The sequence below is a fragment of the Boleophthalmus pectinirostris genome, unplaced genomic scaffold (assembly GCF_026225935.1).
Source record: "Boleophthalmus pectinirostris isolate CB_2022bp ecotype Guang Dong unplaced genomic scaffold, ASM2622593v1 HiC_scaffold_19, whole genome shotgun sequence".
NCBI lineage: Eukaryota > Metazoa > Chordata > Actinopteri > Gobiiformes > Gobiidae > Boleophthalmus > Boleophthalmus pectinirostris.
Window position 1 is genome coordinate 31,813,276 of NW_026571140.1, and position 23,997 is coordinate 31,837,272.

General features: G+C 39.4%; 2 protein-coding genes across 4 annotated transcripts in view; one reads left to right on the forward strand and one right to left on the reverse strand.

The window, feature by feature from the left end:
* sema6dl (sema domain, transmembrane domain (TM), and cytoplasmic domain, (semaphorin) 6D, like) overlaps nt 1-23,105 on the forward strand; it is a 45,142-nt gene extending 22,037 nt beyond the window's left edge. Inside the window, exons 5-20 of one of the 2 annotated variants that reach the window (XM_055154250.1) lie at nt 1,452-1,514; nt 2,391-2,492; nt 3,184-3,274; nt 4,373-4,492; nt 6,271-6,359; nt 10,458-10,675; nt 12,040-12,171; nt 13,370-13,525; nt 14,412-14,585; nt 15,621-15,761; nt 16,907-16,984; nt 17,070-17,128; nt 18,066-18,122; nt 18,600-18,779; nt 19,915-20,156; nt 20,253-23,105. In XM_055154250.1, the coding sequence (XP_055010225.1) occupies nt 1,452-1,514; nt 2,391-2,492; nt 3,184-3,274; nt 4,373-4,492; nt 6,271-6,359; nt 10,458-10,675; nt 12,040-12,171; nt 13,370-13,525; nt 14,412-14,585; nt 15,621-15,761; nt 16,907-16,984; nt 17,070-17,128; nt 18,066-18,122; nt 18,600-18,779; nt 19,915-20,156; nt 20,253-21,326 (2,976 nt within the window). In that variant the 3' untranslated portion in view covers nt 21,327-23,105. The remainder of the gene's footprint in view (nt 1-1,451; nt 1,515-2,390; nt 2,493-3,183; nt 3,275-4,372; nt 4,493-6,270; nt 6,360-10,457; nt 10,676-12,039; nt 12,172-13,369; nt 13,526-14,411; nt 14,586-15,620; nt 15,762-16,906; nt 16,985-17,069; nt 17,129-18,065; nt 18,123-18,599; nt 18,780-19,914; nt 20,157-20,252) is intronic. The other variant, XM_055154251.1, reaches the window with a different exon arrangement.
* The window catches only part of LOC110172884 (E3 ubiquitin-protein ligase RNF128-like), a 204,092-nt gene that overhangs the window by 53,753 nt on the left and 126,342 nt on the right, over nt 1-23,997 (reverse strand). The window lies entirely within an intron of this gene.

Genomic DNA, 23,997 nt, shown 5'->3' on the forward strand with positions numbered 1-23,997 from the left:
CAAACTCACACAACAAAAGTCTAAAGTCTAAAGTTACATGTTGGGGTTTCGTCCTTCTTGTGATTATTACATTTACTTGCATATATTTCCCAGAGTCTAATCCATAATTACTACTTGCCTCTCTGTAACCAAAACCCAACCTGAACCAATGTTTAACCAAAATCTGAACTTTAAATCATGTGTTGATCTCATAATAAAGGATTTACATGATGGGGCTTTCTCCCCACAGTTAGACAGGTAAAAATGAATTTAGTGTGTATACAGATTTTGGTTTGGTCCCATAAGAGTACCAAAACCTAAATAAGGACTAAGCATGAGCTCAAACCAGGACCAAACTAAGACAATTGTGAACGCAACTTAAAGAACCATTGTGTAACTTTTCTGGTGGAAGACCCGTCAAATGCTTTTCTTTATGGTGGTGTTATTGCTTTGTCTGGAATGTTTCACAGTATGGTATTAAACTTTTTTACCTTCATGGAGACCAAACCAGACCAAGTTACAGGTCAGATCTGTGGAGAGGCAACCCCACTCACAGTCAGAATACCTGATTTTCTAAGTATTTTTGAGCTATAAAACCACCTATAAGCAAATATTCCAAGCAGAGCAGTGACATATCCATAGAAACAAGCAGGTGACGGACCCCTCCAAACAAAAAGTTACACAGTGCACCTTTAAGTAACACATTTTAGTCACTTGAGTTTCTAGTAGGGGTGGTGCATTGCCATGAATCTTGTGATACTATACGCATCACAATTCAATATATCCCGTTATATCCTTCCAATATATCGTGACTTATAAATAATTATGTATCCTATTTTGGTTGAGTAAACATTCATGAGAAAAAAATGTAATGAAATACACTTAATTTAATTTTTAAATCATGAGAACATAAAATTTAACCTATGAATTTTTTATGAAAAACGTGACTTTTAAAAATCGATTCAGACACATTTAATCTGTAACGCAGTTTAAGATTAGACTGAAAACTCACCTCTTCTCCCTGGCATTTGGTACGAGCTAGTCAGGATATCTTGGTGTTTATTGTAGTTTTCACATATATATGTATATGTAACTATTTCTTTTATTTTGTTGACTTGTATATGAAGCACTTCGGTCAGCTGAAGGTGTTTTAAATGTGCTATATAAATAAGCTTGAAGTGAATTAATAAATATAAGAAATGAAGTATCATAATATATCAATGATTCAATATTTTTTTACATGCCTAGTTTCTACACTGAGAACAAAATAATTTCAAAGTTGGCAAAATGTGTGGAAAGTGGCATGTACCCCTTTAATATTCAGACTTGGAGCTGCTGTCTTTTGGGCCCTGTACCAAATACACAGGGGCCATTCATCACAACAGCGACAGCTCGTAAAATGAGACACTGGAAGCCGTAGTGTGCCAGTCATAGTAGTGTACGTCTAAATATTGTGGTGTTGTGTTTTGCAGAAGTTAACGTGGCGGTCGGGTCAATCGGACAGAAACATGTGCGCTGTGCGAGGGAAGCACAGGGTATGTATACAATTTAATGAGTTTTGAAAAGGGATCACAATATTAATATGGATGCAACTGAATAAAATATACACACGCTAAGGCAAGATACACAGCCTTTAGCGAACCATGTAAGATTAATCAGAGTTCACAGTAACGCAGGAAAGGATTTGTAGAGTGTCGAAAGAAAGAAACAGTATGCTTGCCCATTGTCAGTTAAGGATGTAATGATATACAAATCTCTCAGTACGATATTTTCACGATATACATCCCACGGTACGATTTAATTACGATGTTTTGTAGGATTATGAATGTGCAACTTCATCATCCATAGAATTAAGACTTAAAAGTGCTATATTGTCAATAATAGTTGTCATGAGTCCACAATATTTTTAAAAAATGAGATGGTGAAATGTGTGTGCAAAAATGACACCTGTTAAAGCAATATAGCAAGCCCATTTTGAATTCAGATTTGATTAATGACCGCAGAAAGCTGTGAAAATGAGTTTTACACCAACCAGGAAGCAATTTGTGAAGAAACGTTGAAAAATATGTTTAATATTACAGAAGGTAGAGAGTTCTAAACATATTGAGGGCATCAAACTAGGGAGAATTCTGTCCAAAAAAAAAGGTTCTGCACAGTTTACACGCACGAAACACATTTTTGGGGGGATATTTTAAACGTGATTTCAAAATAAAGGTATTTTCTTACATTTGTATTTGTCAGATCATCATTAGTAAAACTTTAAAAAATGGTCAAATTGGGAAAACAAATGTGAACCTTTATGCAAAAATCTTAACTGTGTCTTAGTAAAAATAAGTAGTCGAACCTGTCATAGGGGCTTTAATAAATGTTTAAAATGTGATGGTAAACAATTTTATTATTTTTGTATGCAGGATGAATGTCACAACTTCATCAAAGTTCTTGTTCCTCGAAATGATGACTTGGTTTTCATCTGTGGCACCAATGGCTTCAACCCAATGTGCCGATACTACAGGGTCAGTATCCATGGCTTTTTCCATTATAATTTTCCCATACACTACAATACAACACAGCCACACGCAGGCCTGTCACTAACAAAAAATTACAAATTGTGAAATGCTATATATTACTGAAGTAAATATAGACAATAAATGATAACAAGGCAGTAGACGGGGGACAAAGGGGTCTGTTGTTGTGAGCCCAAGGACCCAGAATTGGACCCTCTTCCTTTTAATTTATAATAGGGGGGAGCCAAAAATTCCATTGATGGGCCTGAACGACATTTTATTGAAACTAAAAATGACACAATAACCCAAGAACAGACCACAAAAACTATCCAAAAATACAATATTGTTAAAAAAATTATGAGTTGCAATACATAAACAACAGAGTTAATCATTTAACTGCTTAGTTTGCATGTGCAATTAGCCATAGAAGAACCTTTTATGACTTAATTTTTATTATATAGCCAAAAAATAACAACAAATTTCCCAGTAATGCAAAGAAAATGTACACATGAAAAATACTGACCCAAAAATTATTCTTCTGGTGTTCATACCAGGTGACAAGCCTAACCCTATGTAAATCTCACCTTTTCAATAATTCCACTTTCAATAAATTTGACGAGATCGTTTTCATGCTTGTGGTGTTTTTGTTTATTGTTGTTTTCGTGTCCCTTGTGTCTTACTGTGTGGGTGTGTGTTGCAGCTGGATAACCTTGAATTCGACGGGGAGGAGATCAACGGCCTGGCGCGGTGCCCATTCGACTCCAAGCAAACTAATGTAGCCCTATTCGCCGGTAAGGGTCAGGCAAAACCCACTAATCCACTCCCACTCATGCACATACCACATACTGTAAAAAACACTTGTTCTGGTTGGAGAGCTTCTAATGTGTTTCTGCCCCTGCTCTCATTATCACCTCTGTGTCTATGCCAGGCTAAAACAAAAGCCTGCAGCTATAACAACTCACCCAATTAGGCCCCTGTAAGAGAAGAGGAAAAAGCAATGAGGAAAACTAGTATTGTTTTAAAACCTGTGATAGTCATATCTTACCACGCAGTTCAGGGTTCCTTAGATTTGAAGTGCACTTTATTCTGGGGGTAGACCTGGTTTGGTTTAGTTTGTATGTTTATTAGGATCCACATTAGCTGTTGCCTTGGGGATGGTTTCTCTTCTTGAGGTTTTAGACCTTGTCTTGGGGCTGTAATCCTGGATTAGTTGTGACGCAGACCTGATTTAGCCCTCGTTTAGTTCTGGATATTTTCTGAATTGGGCTGAATTCATAATTGCATTTACAAAACTAAGGAAAAGTCTTGATAATCAATATTTATTTTGGTACCACAATGATACTAAAAAAAAAAAAATATCAGAAAATAATTGTTTCTGCAAAGTTTCTTGAACAAGTCGAATTGGGACTAAAGTGGGAACTAAACCTGGACTAAACCAGGACTAAACCAAGACTAGAATCGGACCAGGTCTACATCAGGATTAAACCAGAACTAAACTAGTACCTAATCCTGGACTAAACCAAGACTAGAATTGAACCTAGTCTACTTCAGGATCAAATCAAGTGTGAACGCAGCACAACTTTTAAGTAATGACCACTTAAATCACTACAAATGGTTTTCTAATCTAATAAAACTAAACTGGGACCTAATCCTGGACTAGACCATGACTAAATCAGGATGAAACCAGGACCACAACAACAAGTCTACACCAAGACTAAATGAATTGTAAACACAGCACAAGTAATGACCACTTTAGTCACTACAAATGCTTTTCTAATCTAACAAAACACCTAAAAACCTTAAAACTCTGACATTATAGCCCATGACTTAATCTATGTGGACACAGCAGCTCATAGTCAAATTGTAATGGATCCTTTGGTTTATTCCAGAGGGGAAGCTGTATTCTGCCACAGTTGCAGACTTCCAGGCGAGTGATTCCGTCATCTATCGGAGCATGGGAGATGGATCGGCACTGAGGACCATTAAATATGACTCCAAATGGCTCAAAGGTAAGCCACCTCATCAGTCTCCATCATTTTTACCTCACTTCGCTTCCCGGCAATCACAAAACAAGCCCCAGCCACTCCACTTCCAACGCTATATAAGGGATAGATAGAGTCGCAAAGTTTTCAACAAAACTTATCTTAAGTTTTAGGGTATATTGTAAGGTATAGTTTCCAAGGCGACCTCTTTAATTATTCAGGCATAGAGATTAAATGGCAGCCAAAAATAAAATATATGTAAAAACAACTACGTTCTACACGATAAAATACCAAATACTACAGTACATCCTAATCATTAATTTAAATCTAGTTCATTCACGATCTAAAAACTTTGAATATAGTTTTAATTTAAAGGTGCGCTCCGTAACATTTATTACAGTCAGTTGGCACCTGCTTCCCTGAATGACATTAATAACTTTAATATCTTTTTATAGCTCAAAACTATCGTGTAAAACCTTTTTTTGCAAGTCATGAGTCTCCACAGATCCGATTTGTAACTTGGCCTAGTGGCAACACCTGTTTGTCCTGTATTTTTTAAAAGGACAGTCTGGAATTTTGGACACAGAACCTCATTTCCTTGTGAGCCAGAGTGTTGGAGACGTGTGGAGACACTTTTTTAAATATTCCATTCAGTCCTTGTATTTGCAGAGGTCACTGGTGCTAGGCTAGTGCATGTCAATGGCCATAGTTATCCTGCCACTAAAAACAGTCTTACCCACTCCACAAAACACAAGCAAATCTTTTATTATGCCAGACTGTCGATGTAAATGTCTGTGTTGATAGAATAATGTTTGAAATAATACTAAGCTTACGTCACATGAATCGTTGCATGTTGAGGGACTATTTTCTCATATATCAGTCCACCGCAGGAAGTACAACTCACTGCTGCTATTTAGACTTAATTCCTTCAAATGCAAGGTTGGTTTTACTTCTAAAATGATTCTATCAACACAGATATTTACATCAACAGTCTGGTGTTATAATTGTGTTGCTTCAGGTGTTTTGTGGAGTGGGTAAGACTGTTTTTAGTGGCAGGATAACTATGGCCATTGACATGCACTAGCCTAGCACCAGCGACCTCTGCAAATACAAGGACTGAATGGAATATTTTAAAAAGTGTCTCCACATGTCTCCAACACTCTGGCTCACTAGGAAATAAGGTCCTACATCCAAAATTCTGGACTGTTCCTTTAATGATGCAAGGCAAATCCAAAACATCTTGATGGAGACAAGAAAGGTGCATGACCTTCACCAGAGAAGTTATGCACCTTTAAAACAGCTTGTTAGTCTTGCTTATATTGATGGATGCTAAACTTTATCCAGTATTTTAACTAAATGCCAAACATCAAATCTTTTTAAACGTGATCAAATTACTTAAAACAACTTCAGACCCTGTAATAGTGCAGCTGTAGTTTTCATTCATGAGTTAGGGCCTGATACAGGGAGGAAAAATGAGCCGACTGGCCTCTCCTCTCCTAAACCTCTCCATAAACACCCTATGATAAATGGTGCTTTGTATCAAGTCTGCACCGGTTGTCAGATCTGTTTTTGGCAAGTTAAAATGTTCCTTTTTCCCCTCTCTCTTTTGCCAAGCTCCGAAGGGGATATGGCCAGCTCCCTCCCAGGCAATCTAGGTCACCCCTCGTCATATACAGCTTGTACAAATCCCTGAAATATTCAACAAGATTCACTGTGCTTCTGCTGGTGGTGACGCTGCACAAATACACTTCTCAACGGTCTCTCTCTCTTTTTCTCCTTCTCTCTCTCTCTCCCTCTTCTTCCAGAGCCCCATTTCCTGCACGCAGCAGAATACGGGAATTATGTGTACTTTTTCTACCGCGAGATTGCCGTGGAGCACAGCAATCTGGGCAAGGTAAGACCACAAACACCTCTCATTTGGAGCTGCCTGTGGTGGGTTTCAAAGCGTGGTAACTGTAACCCCAATTACCACCATCACGGCTTAGTTCTGGTTTAAACCTGCTTTGGCCCCAGATGTTGGTTCATGTTCATGTTTTGGGTTACGTCTGGTTCAGTCCTGGTTTGGTCTAGTTTAGTTCTGGTTTAGGCCAGGAAAATAAAGTTCTTAGTCCTGGTTTAGTGATTAGATTCAGACTTAGACAAACTTTGATCCACAAATTACAATATAATAACAAAAGATAAAAAGTAAATGGTAATACATTTCAAAATAAGCAGCAAAAATAGCTCAAATAAGAATCAAATATACAGATATGTACTAGAGATCAACCAATATGCATTTTTTCATGGTTATTGCCGATACCGATTGTTTCGAATCCAGAGGAACTGCTGACCTCTGATGATATTTTTGATATTTTGGGCCAATTTAGGTAATTTTTCTCAAATTATCGAACTCAATTTACAAATGTACAAACTCATCCACAACCTTCTTTTACTACAAACTGTGCAGAGTCCAGAGTAGTCATATTTTTGCAGTATCCTCTTTAGACTAAATGAAAGCTTTATGCATAGATTTTTCATGCAGATTTAGGCTGGAGGTTGGGCCAAAGAAAAAAAACATCTGCCTCGATTGGAGATTTATGGCTGATAGTGGCTGATATAGCGTGATATTTAGGCCAACCAGTATCAGTCTATCTCTAATATTACGGTTACGATGAATAAAAGGTGATTATTAACGTGACACAGTTCTGATTCAGACTTGATTCAAGTGTGTCATAGTTCTTAGTCTTTAAGTAGTTCTGGTTTAGTCCTATATTAATACGTTACATTTTAATCCTTGTCGCATGACCAAGCTTATTCCGGTTTAGTCACGGTTTCAACCTTGCTTCGTCCGTCATTGCTTTGTCCTGATTTTTTTAATGCCCATTTCCAGCCCATTAACGCTGATATTGAAAGCCAAATATTTTCTCAGAGGTGGTACGTGGTGTGAAAACTTTGCAAATCACCGCTTCAGCAGCTATTACATATTCTGTGTGGAGAGGAGGGACGCTAGCCAGAAAATGGGCTTGTAGTCAGTCTTTGGCACCGAGCAGCCCGAGTCCTTTTTGTTTGGGTGATGACAGGATGTACGGCAAATTTCAACAGCGAGAGCTTCCTGTGAATGTTCTGCTAATGTACTAAAACCATTTCACCCAGGGAGAGGATCTGTCTCCAGGAGATTGCACGCTTTGGTCTCACACGTTCAATGAAGCCCAAAATTGTTCATATCACAGCCAAATTTCAGTTTAAGTGATTTTTGTGTAATTGAAGGTTCTGTTCAAGCTGGAAAAGACACCAAATGGTATTAGACATGGTGTATATATGTGGTCTTAACAGTGACTGTTAACTGTTAACTGGCTCTACAGGAGCTGTCAGATGTTTTAGGGTGACAAGAATCTTGCACATTCCACCACCGCTGTGTTTCTAATGCCGAGAATTCCATTGTGTTCGTGTTAAAGGGGCACGTTGTCACTTCTCTGTCACCTGTTTGTCTCCATGGAGATGTTACAGCTTTGCCTAGAATATTCCATAGTACGGCTTTTAACAAATGCCGCCAATAGGCCAAGTCACAGCTTAGATCTGTGGAGAAGCAAGCCCACTCACTGTAATAAGGCATGCTTTTCAAGGTCATTGTTTAGATATGTTTAATGCCATAATGTGGATTTTTCCTGCTAAAGTAATGACATCACATAAAAGATCTACTGTAAAGTAAAATTTTAACTTCTCAACAAACTCATAAATTGTTGGGTAGATCTTGTCATGGTCCAACATAACCACATAAATTACTTGTTTTGGGTTGTTGTTAGGGATGTAACGATATCCAAATCTCTCGATACAATATTTTCATGATATGTATCTCACGTTACGATATTTATTGCAATGTTTTGGAGAGGCTAAGGACACTTTTTACTTTTAAAATACATTGACAAGATTTGGGTGTGAATTATTACTGTCATAATCCTAAGAATTCAAGTAAAAAACATATTTCTTCATGTTGTCTGCACTGAAATGCATCATGGGATATGTAGTTTCCTATGTTTATTGGCTATTGCTACTATAAAACAAGGCATTTAAGCAAAGGAACTTGTAATTCGATATATTGTGACAGCCCACGATATTACTGTGAGATTTTTGACGTTACGATATTTACGAGTATTTCGGTTATTATTACATCCCTAGTTGTTGTTGTATTACATTCCCACGAGCCGCTGCTTTCCAAATAGGAAGTAAGCATGGGCGCGCTTCCGGCTCCATTGACTCCGGCTCCTATTTTGTTTGTATTGAGAAAACGTGGCCATTCTCTCTTTAGCTGCTGCTGTCAGGCTTCTTGTTTTGGTCTTATAATGTTCGTATTAACCAGCTCTACGTGATCCTGGTGTTTTTATTCATCCTTATAACTGCTAGCCTTGGTGAGCTTCATTTGAATGGAGCCAAACGCTGTGGGTGACGTCAAACTCCCTTGGCCCACATGTTTATACAGTCTGTGGTGTGACTACAGATTTCAGTATAGTGCATTAAACAACATAAAAACGCCCCATATTTGAATTCAGCTTCATTGTTGACCGAGACTCGTCCTAAAACAGGAAGTCCTCCATCAGCAGCCCGCTCATAAATATTTCAGCTGGACTAATGCTGGGGTGACACCTGGCCTCTGACGGAGCTTTGCATTGGTAAATTATTCAAAATGTCTGAACCAACTGCGTCTCTGGCTGCGTTTACACACCCTCCAGAACGCTCCACATCCACACAGCGCCGCAATGAGCATTTTTTAATGTTTGTGCTCCAGTTAGACCCAACACTTTTCCAGCACAAAGATGGCCGTGTGAAGTCATCTGTGAGTTTAAGCCTGGAGTGATGCATTATTGAAGACGCAGAAGTGTTTTAGTGGCTCTCTCAAAGCGATGTGACGTTCATGAGCGAATAGGATTTTTTAAAACCTGATGGCAATGCTAAAGAAGCCTATTATTATTAGTTACAACGTTGTATAGTTTTACACAAGTTTACAGTTAATAGACTTAAGAAACGGCAAGGGAAGAAAGTATTCATGCCATTTTTGTTACTGAAAAGTTGTAGTCTGTAGCACAAGGGTTTTTTTATTTTAAGATTATTTTAAACAAGGACTAAACCAAGACTAAACAAGGGCTGAACAATGACTAAACAATGACTAAACAAGGACTAAACAAGGACTAAACCAGGACTAAACCAGAATTAAACCAGTACTAAACTAGAACTAAACCAGGACTAAACCAGAACTAAACCAGACTAAACCAGAACTAAACCAGAAAACTAAACCAGAATTAAACCAGTACTAAACTAGAACTAAACCAGGACTAAACCAGATTTAAACCAGAACTAAACCAGCGCTCAACCAGGGCTAAACCAGAACTAAACCTGGACTAAAGGAGTAATAAACTAGAACTATACCAGTACTAAACTTGAACTAAACCAGGACTAAACTTGGGCTAAACCAGAATTAAACCAGGACTAAACTAGTCCTAAACGAGAAGTAAACCAGGACTAAACCAGATTTAAACCAACACTCAACCAGAAATACACCAGGACTAAACTAAAACTAAACCAGATTTAAACCAGAATTAAACCAGGACTAAACCAGGACTAATACACATTTCTCTATGAGTTAAACTACTACATATTAGTTCCACTTAATATTTGGATGGCGTGAATCATTTCTAAGCATTGCTCCTTCCTCAAGTGATTTGATGAAAATTATGTTATCAGTGGGATTTAAATGATCTAAAAGGAAATTTAATTTAATGAAGTTGTCGTTTAAGAAGTTCTTCCAGGGTCTTGTCTGGGTTTTTTCTTAGTTTGTCAGTTTAGTTGTGATTTAGACCTGGTTTAGTCCCGAGTTCAGTGCCAGTTTAGTCCCATCTTTCGTGTGAGTGTTTAAATGGGAACGCCGCCTAAAATGAGCAGAACCCACGGCAGATACATTATTGATGCTGTGTTTTAGCTTCTCCCTCTCTAAGCTCTCCTCTCCCCGTCTCCTCCCCAGGTCGTGTATTCGCGAGTGGCCCGGATCTGTAAGAATGACGTCGGCGGGTCACAGCGGGTTTTGGAGAAGCATTGGACGTCATTCGTAAAAGCCAGACTGAACTGCTCTGTCCCGGGAGAGTCCTTCTTCTACTTCGATGTCCTCCAGTCCATCACAGACATCATCGACATTAACGGGGTCCCATCTGTGGTCGGGGTCTTCACCACTCAGATGAACAGGTTAGAGTGAATAATGGCGTGTTATGTGTCATTACTAAGACAAATTGGACAAATTTATCAAGAGGCGTTTTGGAGGCGATCGAGATGAGTTGGAACTAATCTTTTTAATGTTCAGATTAGTTGATTGGATTAGCTTTGGTAGTAATACAATGTCTAAATCAATGTTTGCAGATGTAATAATGAATAATGTCAGTCTGTCTACTTCATTAGTCCCACCTTTTGGCTTTTATCTGTTGATTTTTTTGTTTTGTTTTGTTTTGTTAATTTATTATGCTTTTATTGTTCATTTTCAGTTGATTTAATTTTTTGGTGTTCAATACAGTTTAAAGGGACAGTTCGGTATTTTTGGACATAGGACCTTATTTCCTAGTGAGCCAGAGTGTTGGAGACATGTGGAGACACTTTTTAAAATATTCCATCCAGTCCTTGTATTTACAGAGGTCGCTGGAGCTAGGCTAGTGCATGTCAATGGCCATAGTTAGCGTGTCACTAAAAGCAGTCTTACCCACTCCACAAAACATCCGAGACAAAATAGTTATAACGCCAGACTGTCGATGTGAATGTCTGTGTTGATAAAATAATTTTAGAAGTAAAACCAACTTTACATTTAAAGTATTTATGTCAGAGCAACAGCAGCGAGTTGTACTTCCTGATAGAAAGCTCGGCAGCGGCGGACTGATATATGAGAAAATAGTCCAGACATGCGATGATTCATGCAACGCAAGGTTAGTTTTTTTTTCAAACATTATTCTATCAACACAGACATTCACATCGACAGTCTGGTGTAATAATAGATTTGCTTTGGGTGTTTTGTGGAGTGGGTAAGACTGTTTTTAGTGGCAGACTAACTATGGCCATTGACATGCACTAGCCTAGCACCAGCGACCTCGGCAAATACAAAGACTGGATGGAATATTTTAAAAAGTGTCTCCACACATCTCCAACACTCTGGTTCACTAGGAAATGAGGTCCTATGTCCAAAATTCCAGACTGTCCCTTTAATAACTGTACTATTTTTGTTTCGTTATTTATAGTATTGGTGTTTTTACAAGTGATTTAAATGGGCATGATGTCTGTTTTCGGTGGAGGTTCCAAAACTGTCTTTTATGGTTTGGGTTTTGAAATGTTCCACAAAATGTCATAAAACTTTAAAATCCAAAAGGAGAAAAGTGAGTCACTCCACCAAAAGAAAGTATATTTTTAAACATAAAAATACCTGAAATGTAATAGCTGAAGATAGTTGAAGTTGAAATAATTTATTAGTACCATAGCCTGGAACATTTCAGGCAAAAAAATTTTCAGTTAGATGTTCCATGTACTATTAAACTAAGTATCTAACCTGTATTTTGTGTTATTTCTAACAGTATCCCAGGTTCAGCAGTCTGTGCGTTCTCCATGGCCGATATCGAGAAAGTCTTCATGGGACGATTCAAGGAGCAGAAGACCCCCGATTCCGTCTGGACCCCATTCCCAGACGAGAAACTCCCCAAACCACGGTACGAAGGAGTTAAAATACGCGGAAATATTTACTACAATGTCCTTGGGTAACTCTGGAACGTAATTACGACGTTTTTCTGTATCATGGCATTTAAATCCAGACTTGTTACGGTGTTGGAAGTTTGGAAGAATTGATGTTAGCCATAAAACATCTAACAACGCCCCGAAGCAATTACCTGCCGAGTGGAACAGAGAAAGTGATCTGATATAGCTCCACGCAACGCTTCAGCAGTAATTGCCCAAGTCGCTACTAATTGAGTAATTTTGGACTCGCCATTAAATTTGACCCCTGCTAAAAAGACAATACTAACCCCAACCTCGCTTCTTAAAATCTCTTGTTGAAGCCATTTCACGTAACGGCTGGTTTATTAGTTATGACCCGATACACACACACACCCCATCTGCCATCACTGAATAATTAATGAGGAATAATTAGCCACGTTGCATATTTAAACTGTTTACAATGATCCAGTGGTGGAAGAAGTTACTGAATTTTGTAAGAGTATAGATACTGGAGTGAAAAATACTCAAGTAAAACTAAAAGTATCACATGAAAAAAGTAGTATGAGTAAAAAGTAAATGTATTTCACACAGATTTTGACATCTAATGTAGCTTTAAATGTGATTTTCATACAGATTTGTGCTGAATTCTGAAATTAAGATTTTATTTTATTTTTTTTCCCCAAACTGATTTTATTTGGATATTTTGTTTGCTAAAATTATGAAGTTGTCTACAAATTAACCCTTGGCCTTTTCAGCCAGTGATAAAAATACTTTTTCTTTTCAGTCCTGTTCAGAAATTTAAGTACAAATACCTGCTCTCAAATGTAGTGAAGTAAAAGACACTTAAAAATGTACTCAAGTAAAGTACAAATACCTAATATTTTTCTTAAGTACAGCCCTTTTCTACGTATATTTCGTTACTTTCCACTACTGACAATCACCATGTTTATGTTTAGTGTTTCTTTCCATCCAAATGACAAAGTCCAACCTCATTAGTACTGTAAATCATTGATGATGCATAACGGGGGTGTATGTATAATTTATGTCTGAAAAGAGGGGCCGACCTTTGTGTGATCTTAAAGCACCTGCTCCCCTCCGCACTATTTCCATCAGTCTCAATGCACGCTATTATGACGGGTCCCTGGAGTGTGATCATACAGGCCGACCTTTGACCTTTCACCCCCCTGTGTTTAGGCCCGGCTGCTGTGCGGGTCACGGTCCAGCTGCGTCTCTCAAGAGCTCGGTGGAGTTTCCAGATGAGACTCTGCAGTTCATCAAGTCTCACCCGCTCATGGACACGGCCGTGCCCTCCATCCGCGATGAACCCTGGTTCACCAAGACCAGAGTCAGGTACGAAAACGTGCACGGACACTTTTAAATCTGTTTTGTTTTATGTTTAGTAAAGTAAATAAAGAAAAAAAACGTATTATGGACAGACAATATTTACATCAAAAAGAGTAGTAGTAGTAGTAGTAGTAGTAGTAGTAGTAGTAGTAGTAGTAGTAGTATATAAATATGAATATTACTTGATCATTGTTAAATAAATACTATAAACGTTTATGCTTGAAATTAGTAGTACTAGCAGTGGTAATAGTAGTAGTAGTAGTAGTAGTAGTAGTAATGAGAATAGGAGCCCAAATATTCGTCATTTCTGTTTTTAGCACAGTAGCTTCTGTTTTAGTAGTAGCACTAGTAGTAGTAGTAGTAGTAGTAGTAGTAGTAGTAGTAGTAGTAGTAGTAGTAGTAGTAGTAGTAGTAGTAGTAGTAGTAGTAGTAGTAATGAGAATAGGAGCCCAAATATTCGTCATTTCTGTTTTTAGCACAGTAGCTTCTGTTTTAGTAGTAGCACTAGTAGTAGTAGTAGTAGTAGTAGTAATAGTAGTAATAGTAGTAGTAGTAATAATAGTAGTAGAAGTAGTAGTAGTAGTAATAGAAGTAGTAATAATAGTAGTAGTAGTAATAGTAGAAGTAGTAATGAGAGTAGGAGCCCAAATATGTGTGATTTCTGTTTATAGCACAGTAGTTTCTGTTTTAGTAGTAGTAGTAGTAGTAGTAGTAGTAGTAGTAGTAGTAGTAGTAGTAGTAGTAGTAGTAGTAGTAGTAGGAGTAGTAGTGAGAATAGGAGCCCATATAGTAATTTATTTCTGTGTTGAATATAATACATAAGTAGAACAGCCGCTATATTTTGACTTGAAACAAATCAACAAATTGTAATCCTCACATTTTATTTCTCCAGGTACAGGATGACTGCGCTGGCTGTGGACAACGAGGCAGGACCCTTTAAGAACTACACCGTGGTCTTCATCGGGTCTGAGTCCGGGATCCTGCTCAAAGTCCTGGCCAAGACCACCACCTCCTCTCTGAACGACAGCGTCCTACTGGAGGAGATAGACGTCTTCAACAAGGCCAAGTAAGTACACCATTAACTTTAACTTTTACTACTGTCTGAGTTTAATTTCTTTTTTGTTCAGTATTTGTTTTTTGTGTTTCTGTGTCAGCATTTGGACAAAAAGCTGTTAAAAAATGTGTATCTATTGTCAACATTAGTTACACTTCACTGACTAGAGGGAAGTTGTTTCAGTGTATATTTATAACTGAAATTACTCAAGTCAGAGGTGGGGACTTGCAAGTCGTGACTTGGACTCGAGTCAGACTTGAGTCACTATTTTCAGGACTTGAGACTTGATTTCATAAAACAGACCAAGACTTGGGACTCAGCTTGGACTTGAAGCTCAATAACTTGGGACTTGACTTGGACTTGAGCCCTGTGACTTGAGAAGACTTTCTATTCTGACCGTAATGATTCACACTAAGATTTTGGTTTAAAGACTTGAAATGACTTGAAGCTCAAAGCAGACCACTTAGACTTGACTTGGACTTATGGGCTAGTGACTCCAGACCTGCCTGTATTTGACTTGGAACTTGACTCGGACTTGAGGTCAAAGACATGAGACTTGAGACTTGCAAAACAATGACTTGGTCCCACTTCTGACTTAAGTTTAGATTATTTTGATTAATTCACAAAGGTAAACTCAATTCCCACAATTAACAACTAAATATAGGTTTAATACTGTAAGTTTGAGACCTTGTTTTGAAAGGTCCAAATTAACAAATGTCAAAAAAAAACCTAAATATATCAACTTCCTATTAATATTTGATAGAATTTAGCGAAAGTGCCCAGTCATAAGCCTGTAGTTAGCAATATAAGCTCTGTCTCTTCATGACCTCTACAGCAATAAAAGGACAATAAAAGCAGGCAAAAGATTAAATGCATGAATGGTTTAATGGGAGCTTTGGGGCCCGTTGTGTTAAAAGGTTAAATTGTTGCTGACAAAATGCACCGCCACCTCACAACTGATTCAATCCACTGAGACGGCAACAGTAGACAGTGTTATCAGCGTTATCAGATGGGGCTCTGATCAGGTTTCGTCCCTCTGTGTCCCAGGTGCCTGTCCAGCCGTGAGGACGACAGACGTGTTTTGTCTCTGCATTTGGACAAAGAAGCTCACAGTCTGTACGTGGCGTTCTCCAGCTGCGTCATCCGCCTGCCCCTCAGCCGCTGTGAGAGGCACTCGCACTGTCAAAAGTAAGAACTGACACAATGTAGGGTATCTGTCAGTTTTAGATTGGTGAAAAAGTTGGACTGTTACCATAGCAATTACTGCATTTTCTGGTATTTTCTGATCTCGGTTGTTGTTACCTTGTCAAAAAAACATACCTGGAGTTGTGTTTTGTTTCTTTCACACATGTTCAGCACACAAACCCTGCATATTTAGGCTGAGGCTCTCTCCAACGGAAAAGTCTCTATTCTATCTCGTGATGTCCACTGTGTTAAACCCCATACACCTTCTCTGGAATCATTTGAGTAATTTCAGCCCTGGAATTGCCAGTTTCTTCTGAAGTAAGGGTAAAAGGAACTTCAACAGAAGGTGGAACAAAGCATTATGAGCTGGAGACATAGACAGACTAATAACGCAGGATTAATCAAACGTGTGAATTAAACAAAACACAACTCTGGGTATGTTTTTGATGAGGCAACAGCATTTTAACATAACTTAAAGCTCATAAGACTCTATTTTTGCCATTTTGTGGAATATTGGATCTTTAACAAGTTACAACAAAATGCGATGTGCTTTGAAATGGTTGTACTTGGATTTCATTTAGAGAGCAATAGAGTGCCAATCCATTATTATAGTATAAGTAAAACTGGTGCTACCTGGGATTCTTTTAGCATATAATAACAAGTTTAGACCTGGCTTTGAGCTGGAATTGTCCTTGTTTACATCTGGTTTATAAAAGTAGTACCACTAGTTCCACCTGGGCCTATTGGAGCTCCTTAACCAATTCAAAACAATGTAGTGAGCATTGTAGTGTTGATATGGGCGATGCTGGTGGTACCTGGGGTTCTTTATTTGTTATGGATAGGTTTAGTTATGGTTAAGTCCTGGTTTGTTCTATATTTGCTTTTTAAGTTAATCTCTACAAATTCAAAACAAAGTAGTAAGTAGTAAGTGATTGTAAAGTCATGGTGCTGTGGTAGTTTAGTCCTAGTTTAGACCTGGTTTAGTTCTGGTATAGTCCTGATTTAGACCTGGTTCAGTAAATGTTTCTCAAAGTTTTACCACTACTTCCATCGTGGGAGTCCGGAGTTAATCTTTAACATGTGAATACTTTTATAGTCTAGGAAATATTAAACCACCTTTAACCAATTGTTTGTTTTGATGAAAATAGGGCATGTATTGCTTCGAGGGACCCATATTGTGGGTGGAAGGCCAGTGGAGTTTGCGAGAGGATCCCGCCTGGTGTTGCGTAAGTTTGAATATTTTAAGGCATAAATAATTCAAAGTAAATGAGATATCTTTTTAGTAAATATTTCTGTCTGTGTCATCTTTAGAAATGGCTTTGAGCAAGATGTTGAACTTGGAAACACTGCTCATTTGGGAGACTGTCAAGGTAAAACTTCTCATCTCCATACTGCGTTATATCTCACAAAATAACCAAAATCTATTACAAAAAAAAAAAAAAACTGCTTACAAAAACATATGAACACAAACCATTGCACTCTTTAAGTAATCCCCTTTTGATAACTCTCCCTGCTCACACTGACTGACCATAACATTACGACCACAGAAAACACCACATATTCAATCACGGCTTAATGTAAAGTCATATTATTGGGTGGTTATAATGTTATGGTCAGTGCAGCCTATTATAATAAAGTACATGACCCTCCTTTTAATCCTTTTAACTAATGCCACAATGCTGGACATGTACACTGGAATCATGCTCAACTGGTACAAATGTGAGAGTATATTTTAATTTAATAACATTAAGGCATAGACTGTTTAAAGAAGTGGACTAAGGGAGCGTCACCCATGGCGTTCAGTCAAATAAAGCTCATCGAGGCTTGCAGTTATAAGAGCAAATTTGGAGCCAGGAAGAATTAACATAGAAAATAGTGAAATAAAAACACTAGGATCATGTAGAGTGGGTTAATACGAACATTTTAAGACCAAAACGACGAGGTTCACTGCAGCAATTACAGAGAGAGGGGCGACAGTTTAACAATGTAAAGACAACAGTAGCTGAGTCAGTGGAGCCTACGTATGTCCATTTATATATATATATATATATAGTCTATGGTCTATGGCTAAAGAAAACACCATAGTATTTTTACTTTTAAAAGGTTGTTTCTTTATTGATACCAGCTGAACACGACCGCAGTTGAACCTCATATTGATCAGACCCAGAGCAAGCTAAAGGACACAGTGAAGGAGTGCTTTTTGTCATTATCACTAAAGAAAATAAACTCCACTCAAGAAGTAGCTTTTAGACTCTTAGCTTCTGAATGCCCTTAATGCTGATTACTTTGTCCTTTGAATTCTTTTAGCATTTGTGGGCACTACGTCTGCTCCCGATTACAAATCATTTGGCGATCCTACCTCTGGTTAGTTTGATCTTTTTACTCAAATGGTGTATGTTACCTTGAGTTCAGCCTCTCCAAACCTAGTCTCTCAGTCTCCACCACCGCCATTACCGCCTTGTCATTCTGGATGTCACTCCTTGAATGCTTATCGTCACATTGCTTCATTATCATTGTCTCAAATCACCCCCAAAACAATTCAGTGCACATCTTTCTCTACGAAAAAAAAAAAAAATCACTTTCTTTGTTTTTTGACTTTCTGTTTTGTTTTATCACCCCTTCACGCATGACCGAGCACCATCCCAATCATCTCCTCTGCTGTGTACCAACTCCTTACTTTTCTCCCTCAAAACAATCAATGTATTTCTATTGGACTGCCACAGCTAATGAATAATTGTTCAAAGTTGAAAACTAACAACAAAAGTGACTTGTTGTTGCTACTAACCCAGACAAAATAACATGTCTTGCTCAAGTGTGTTAACCCTTTGTTTGTCACCACAGACATGGAGTTGTCCCCCATGCCCGTCACAGGGCGGCCCCGCGGAGGGCATATTCTGCCCCCCATAGACATGCCCACTCAGACCCCCAGCTCTGTGCCCAGTCCAGACCTGTACGACCAGGGCTTTGTGCTGCAGGACGACCCCTCCACGTCCAATTCTTTAGGCTCAAAAGGGGAAGAGGGTAAGGCCCAAAGGAAAGCAGCTAAAGCACTTTCCTCAAGAGCTCCTCTATGTAGCAGCTCATTAGATTATACAGATCAATGCACCTAATGGCAGTTTATATTTCTATTATGTTTATTCAGATATTGCTGATGCTTGGCACTGTGGATCTCACATTTCCAATCAAATCCAATTGTATTTATAGCTGCACATTACATAAAGAAACAGCAATTATTTAATTATTACGTCATAATCCAGTAACAACTTTTTCCAGTCCCAAGTTTGGATAAAAATAGATGTGTGCAATTTTATCTGGAAGGGCATCTGGTGTTAAATGTAAGCCAAACTACACATGACCCATCTAAACAATATTGTTGTATAAACTGGAAAACACATTTTTGTCACGCAACAGCAATATTTTATTTTATTTTTTTACACATTCTATTTATCTATTTTATCTATAATTAACTGTTACTTCTTATGCTTTGATATTGACATTTTTTTGTACTTTGATCACATCTTAAAATCTATTCTTTACTTTTCCTTTTTGGTAAACATGTAGTACAATCACATTTTCTTTCTTTTGCTAATCATTAAGCCTTTCATTTACTTTTCTTATTGATTCTTTGGCACTTTTTCTTTTGTTTACTTTCTGGCTGCCGGTGTAGATCTATTAACTCAACTTGTAGTAACAATATGGCTGTGGGCTGGTAAATCATTGTCTGGGCCTGATGTCTCTATAGTGGCTGTACTGGAATGACTAACTCTTTCAATGTCTGTGGTTACTAACAAACTCTCTTCAAGACAAACGTGCCAATCTTCTCCTTAACAGCTTTTTGATCGATTGGACTCTCTCACCTAAGATAAGACCACGCAGCTAACCCCTTGGTAAAACGCATGGCAAAAAAAAAAACAATCAAGGTTTCTCGACTAACATAGCACTTCTTATAGCTGCTGGACGGATGTGGGTACCTATAACAGCTTCCATTTGTGTTTCATGGACAAATATGTATGGGATTTTGTTGTGGCTGACTGGTTCTAGCTGAGAAAGCCATGCATGATTGTGTTTTCACGAACATGCACATTTCAGCTGGTGATTGAGAGGCCGTTTTGATGATGCAGCAGAGCGTTAACATAATCATATATTTTTGTTTTAGGTATATGGGACATCCAGGCAGGGGACACTAACCAGATGGTGCACATGAATATCTTGATCACATGTGTGTTTGCCGCCTTCCTCATTGGTGCGCTCATGGCCGGACTCTTCGTCTTTTGTTATCGAGATTCGTTCCTCCGAAAGCCAAGACAGATTCACAAGGACCCAGAGTCTGTGCCCTCCAGCTCCGACTCCGCCGGCAGCTTTGTCAAACTCAATGGACTGTTCGACAGCCCTGTTAAGGTACAGTTCTCATTATAACCCCCTCCTTTCATCAACGTCACTGTTATAGATGAAAATCTGGGAATGGGTTTTCACACAAGCCTTTTGTGTTTCCAGGAGTACCAGAGCAACATGGACTGTCCTAAGCTGTACACCAACCTCCTGAGCAAAGACCTGAATGCTCCTGGGCCTGACACAAAGACCATGATCCTCAGAGATGGATGCCAGCCCCCGGAGCTCGCTGCCCTGCCCACTCCTGAGTCCACCCCTGTAATGCAGCAGAAGGGCCTGCAGCCCATCAAGAACCAGTGGGAACGGGCTCATGGGAAGGTATCCCGTAAGGAGTCCAACTCCACCCCCAAGAGCCCCCAGTTCTTGCCTTCATCTCCGGCCCATCACACTCCTCTGGCCTTGGGGCACTCCCACATTCCCAGTGCAGTGGTTCTGCCCAACGCCACACACGAGCAGCCCAGCATGGACTCCATGGAAGATGATACACTGCCACGGACATCGGAGAGGAAGAAGAACCCAGACTCCAAACGCAGTCACAAGGACCCCAAGAGGTCTGTGGACGCCAGGAACACGCTCAATGACCTTTTAAAGCATCTGAACGACAATGTGGCCAACCCCAATGCCATCATCCAAGAGGAGAGCGGGCCCCGCCCCCGCCAGCACCTCACACTGGAGCCTATGGAGGAACTGACTGAAATACCCCCCAAGGTCCCCAGCCGTGAGGCATCCCTGTACTCCCCCTCCTCCTCCCTGCCCCGGCACAGTCCCACCAAGAGGGTGGACGTGCCCGTTCCCCCCTCCCCCACCAGCCCCACGGGGAGCTTGAACATGGGGGGCACACTGGAGCGGCCCAGGTACCAGCTCCACCGGAGTGCCTCTCATCGGGCGTCCCTGTCCACCTCCCCAAATGGGGTAACAATGGGGGTGTCTGTCACCCGCCAACACAGTATGAACAGAGGGTACATGCCCCCCACCCCTCCGTCCAGACTGGACTCTCACTTGGGGCCTGGGGGTCACCCGCCCTCTATGTCCCGACAGAGCAGCTACAGTGGGCATGGGTCTCTGCCCAGGACAGGACTGAAACGGACCCCATCCCTAAAGCCTGATGTGCCCCCCAAACCCAATGGGTTCTCTCCACAGACTCCTCAGATGCGAGTGGTGAACAAATACAGTTATTAGACTAAGCACTGACTAAAGAGCAGCTCTCAGCTGGACTACTGTAGAGCTTTGAGCCCTTAAAGGGAAGGGCGCTGGATGGGATGGGGTACGGCCCACTGTGGTTTGAGCTGGAGGTGTGTTCCCCTTTAATGATATGCACATTCACTCATGACAAAAGGGAAAATCACACACGGCCAAAGATACTCCTTGGAGGTCCCATCTCTGCCCTCGTCACGGTAGCCACAGAATATTAAGTGGACATTAGTGAATCTACTTTTGTATTTTGGCTCGACCGTCCCAGTCCAAGGTAAAGGCTGCCTTGCAGAGAGGAGCCTCTCTGCGCGGGGCCAGGTCGAAGCAGAGGAATACTTGAAGAATGGGTCTCATTTGTCACTGCCCTTGAGCACTGTCTTCCCACTAATGTGAACTGAACAGAGAAAAGCGCTGGGCTATGCCTTTGTAAGTAAGACAGCCGGGGCAGAGGAGAGGACAGTCAATAATCAAAGTGTGCGTGCTGCCTGATACAGTATGTTTGTCAAATTCATGTCCGTAGAAAAGTGTAGCTGATTTTGTGAGTGAATGAGTGAGTGTTTTTACTCAGATCCTTTATTATGGAGTGATTTCAGACATGGTATTCAATATATGTGCTTATTTTCAGTGTTAAAAGTGCCATCATAACTTTCAACTTATTGTGACAAAACATAGCCCGAACCTTCAGTTAAATACATGAATTTTGCAACTTTTGCCACATGCAGCTGCCTGCCCCCAAGACTACCACACTGTGCTAAAGTGTAATGATTTTACATTTTAACCAAATATGGGAACAACTTAACTTATCCAGTACTATCCCTGGTCTGTCATCTGTCCCTATTGAAGGATCTGCTGTTTGCTTGGTGAGTGAATTTTGCAGCAGGTTTGTGTAAAGACATATTTGGCCTTCACTTAAAGAACGGTGCCACATGCTGAAGAAGCACCTTATGTCCATCAGTTGTCACAGACACTGGTATCTCAACTATGGTTCTTTTCTGTTCAACCAACGCCTAAACCATATTTTGTGTCATTTTGTAGTGTTAAGGTGACTTTAGTTTAGGCTGAGGAGACTGTGGGAGGAGCTCTGACTCACTGGGAAATGTACTTACATTTATCTTACATTTGCTGCTATTGTTTCTAGATAGCTGTTGGTCATGTGGTTTCAAGTCTCTTGATACTTATTTCAAATCTACCAGAACAAAGATGGCTCCTGATAGCGGGGTGCAGTCTGCTTGTGAGTTTGAGTGTTGAGTTTGATCACGGACAGAGGCCAAGCAACAAAATGTACTGTAAAGAACTGGGGCGTGCATTGTCTGAAACTGGTGGCTCAAGAGACAACTTTATGTAGCAATGGTATTAAAAGGAGCATATGTGTCTCATCTCATCTGAATTATGAACAAAATGGATATGCCTTTTGTAATGTTTTGTTTAAAGGGACTATACGTAGAATTATCAGGGTTAAAAAAAACAACTTTTCTATTTAGTTGCCAGTATTATAAGAAATAAGGTCCTACTTTAGAGCATTTCAATTGAGTATGCTACAAAAACAATCTAATATGGTACTTATAGTTCACATGGACCAGTCAGTGGGATAAGACTACTACAGTATTTTTTTATTTCTAAATATCAGTGTGACTTGTGTTGCCAGGTAAAAATGCTACATATAGTCCCTTTAAACCAAAGCAACACCAATGTTAAAGCCCTTGTATCAACATTTCAGGGCATGTGTATTTTTATTTTGTGTCCTCTAATAAAAGAACACTACTTTTCCCCGGACTTCCTTTCTTCCTTGTTCAGTCTCATTCAAAATTTATTAACTTCACTGGCAAACAATACATGGATGTAGCAGCGGTGGGTAGCGTGCTGATGCGTGGTGCAGCTACTGGCAGAATACAATCAGCTCCTGTTGGAAATAGCAACAGCTTTTCTATTCAAATGGTGGTATGAAAAATGAGTACTGCTTGAATATTGGTATTGCTTCAATCACTAAACCTGCTAACTGTCTTACTTCACTAACTGTAGAAAAGGTATTATGTTCTAGTCTATTGTTTTTTTTTTTAATCTTTTGAAGTTTGGTCATTATTTAGATTAATGGTGGGCTACATCCCGATAGCACTTTTATAACACATCTGTTCCAATAAAACACAGATGAAATGAAGTGAAATCTTGTTTAGTTATTTTCTGTATAATCCTTGGTTTATCAGGGGAGCGTGCCTATGTTCCCTCAGCCTTATGTTCTCTCATTTCTAATTTTTTTTTTTTTTTTTTTCCCCCCAAAATTAGGCCCTACATTTCCTTTATTATCAATTTGCGTCAGATTTTATCCCCATTTCTCCCAACTTGGTCGTCAATTCCACCCAACCTATTATCCAGCAGGAGTTGACTACAGATGTAATGTAGAGGTTATGGTACAAAGGGTCCTAGGTTGAAATGACTCTTAGAATCTTAGAAATGAGGGAACACAGGGCTGACCCCGTTTATCAGTATAGTGTAGACCAGTTTAGACTGGGTATAGGTGTGGTTTAGTCCTGATATAAAACCAGTTAAAACTGGACATTGGACATTTGGACATTGTTCAGATGTAGATTAAACCAGGTTTACAAGACTGTTTTAGGTTTAGTTCTGGTTTAAATACTTACTAAAAGTGTACATAGGAACAAAA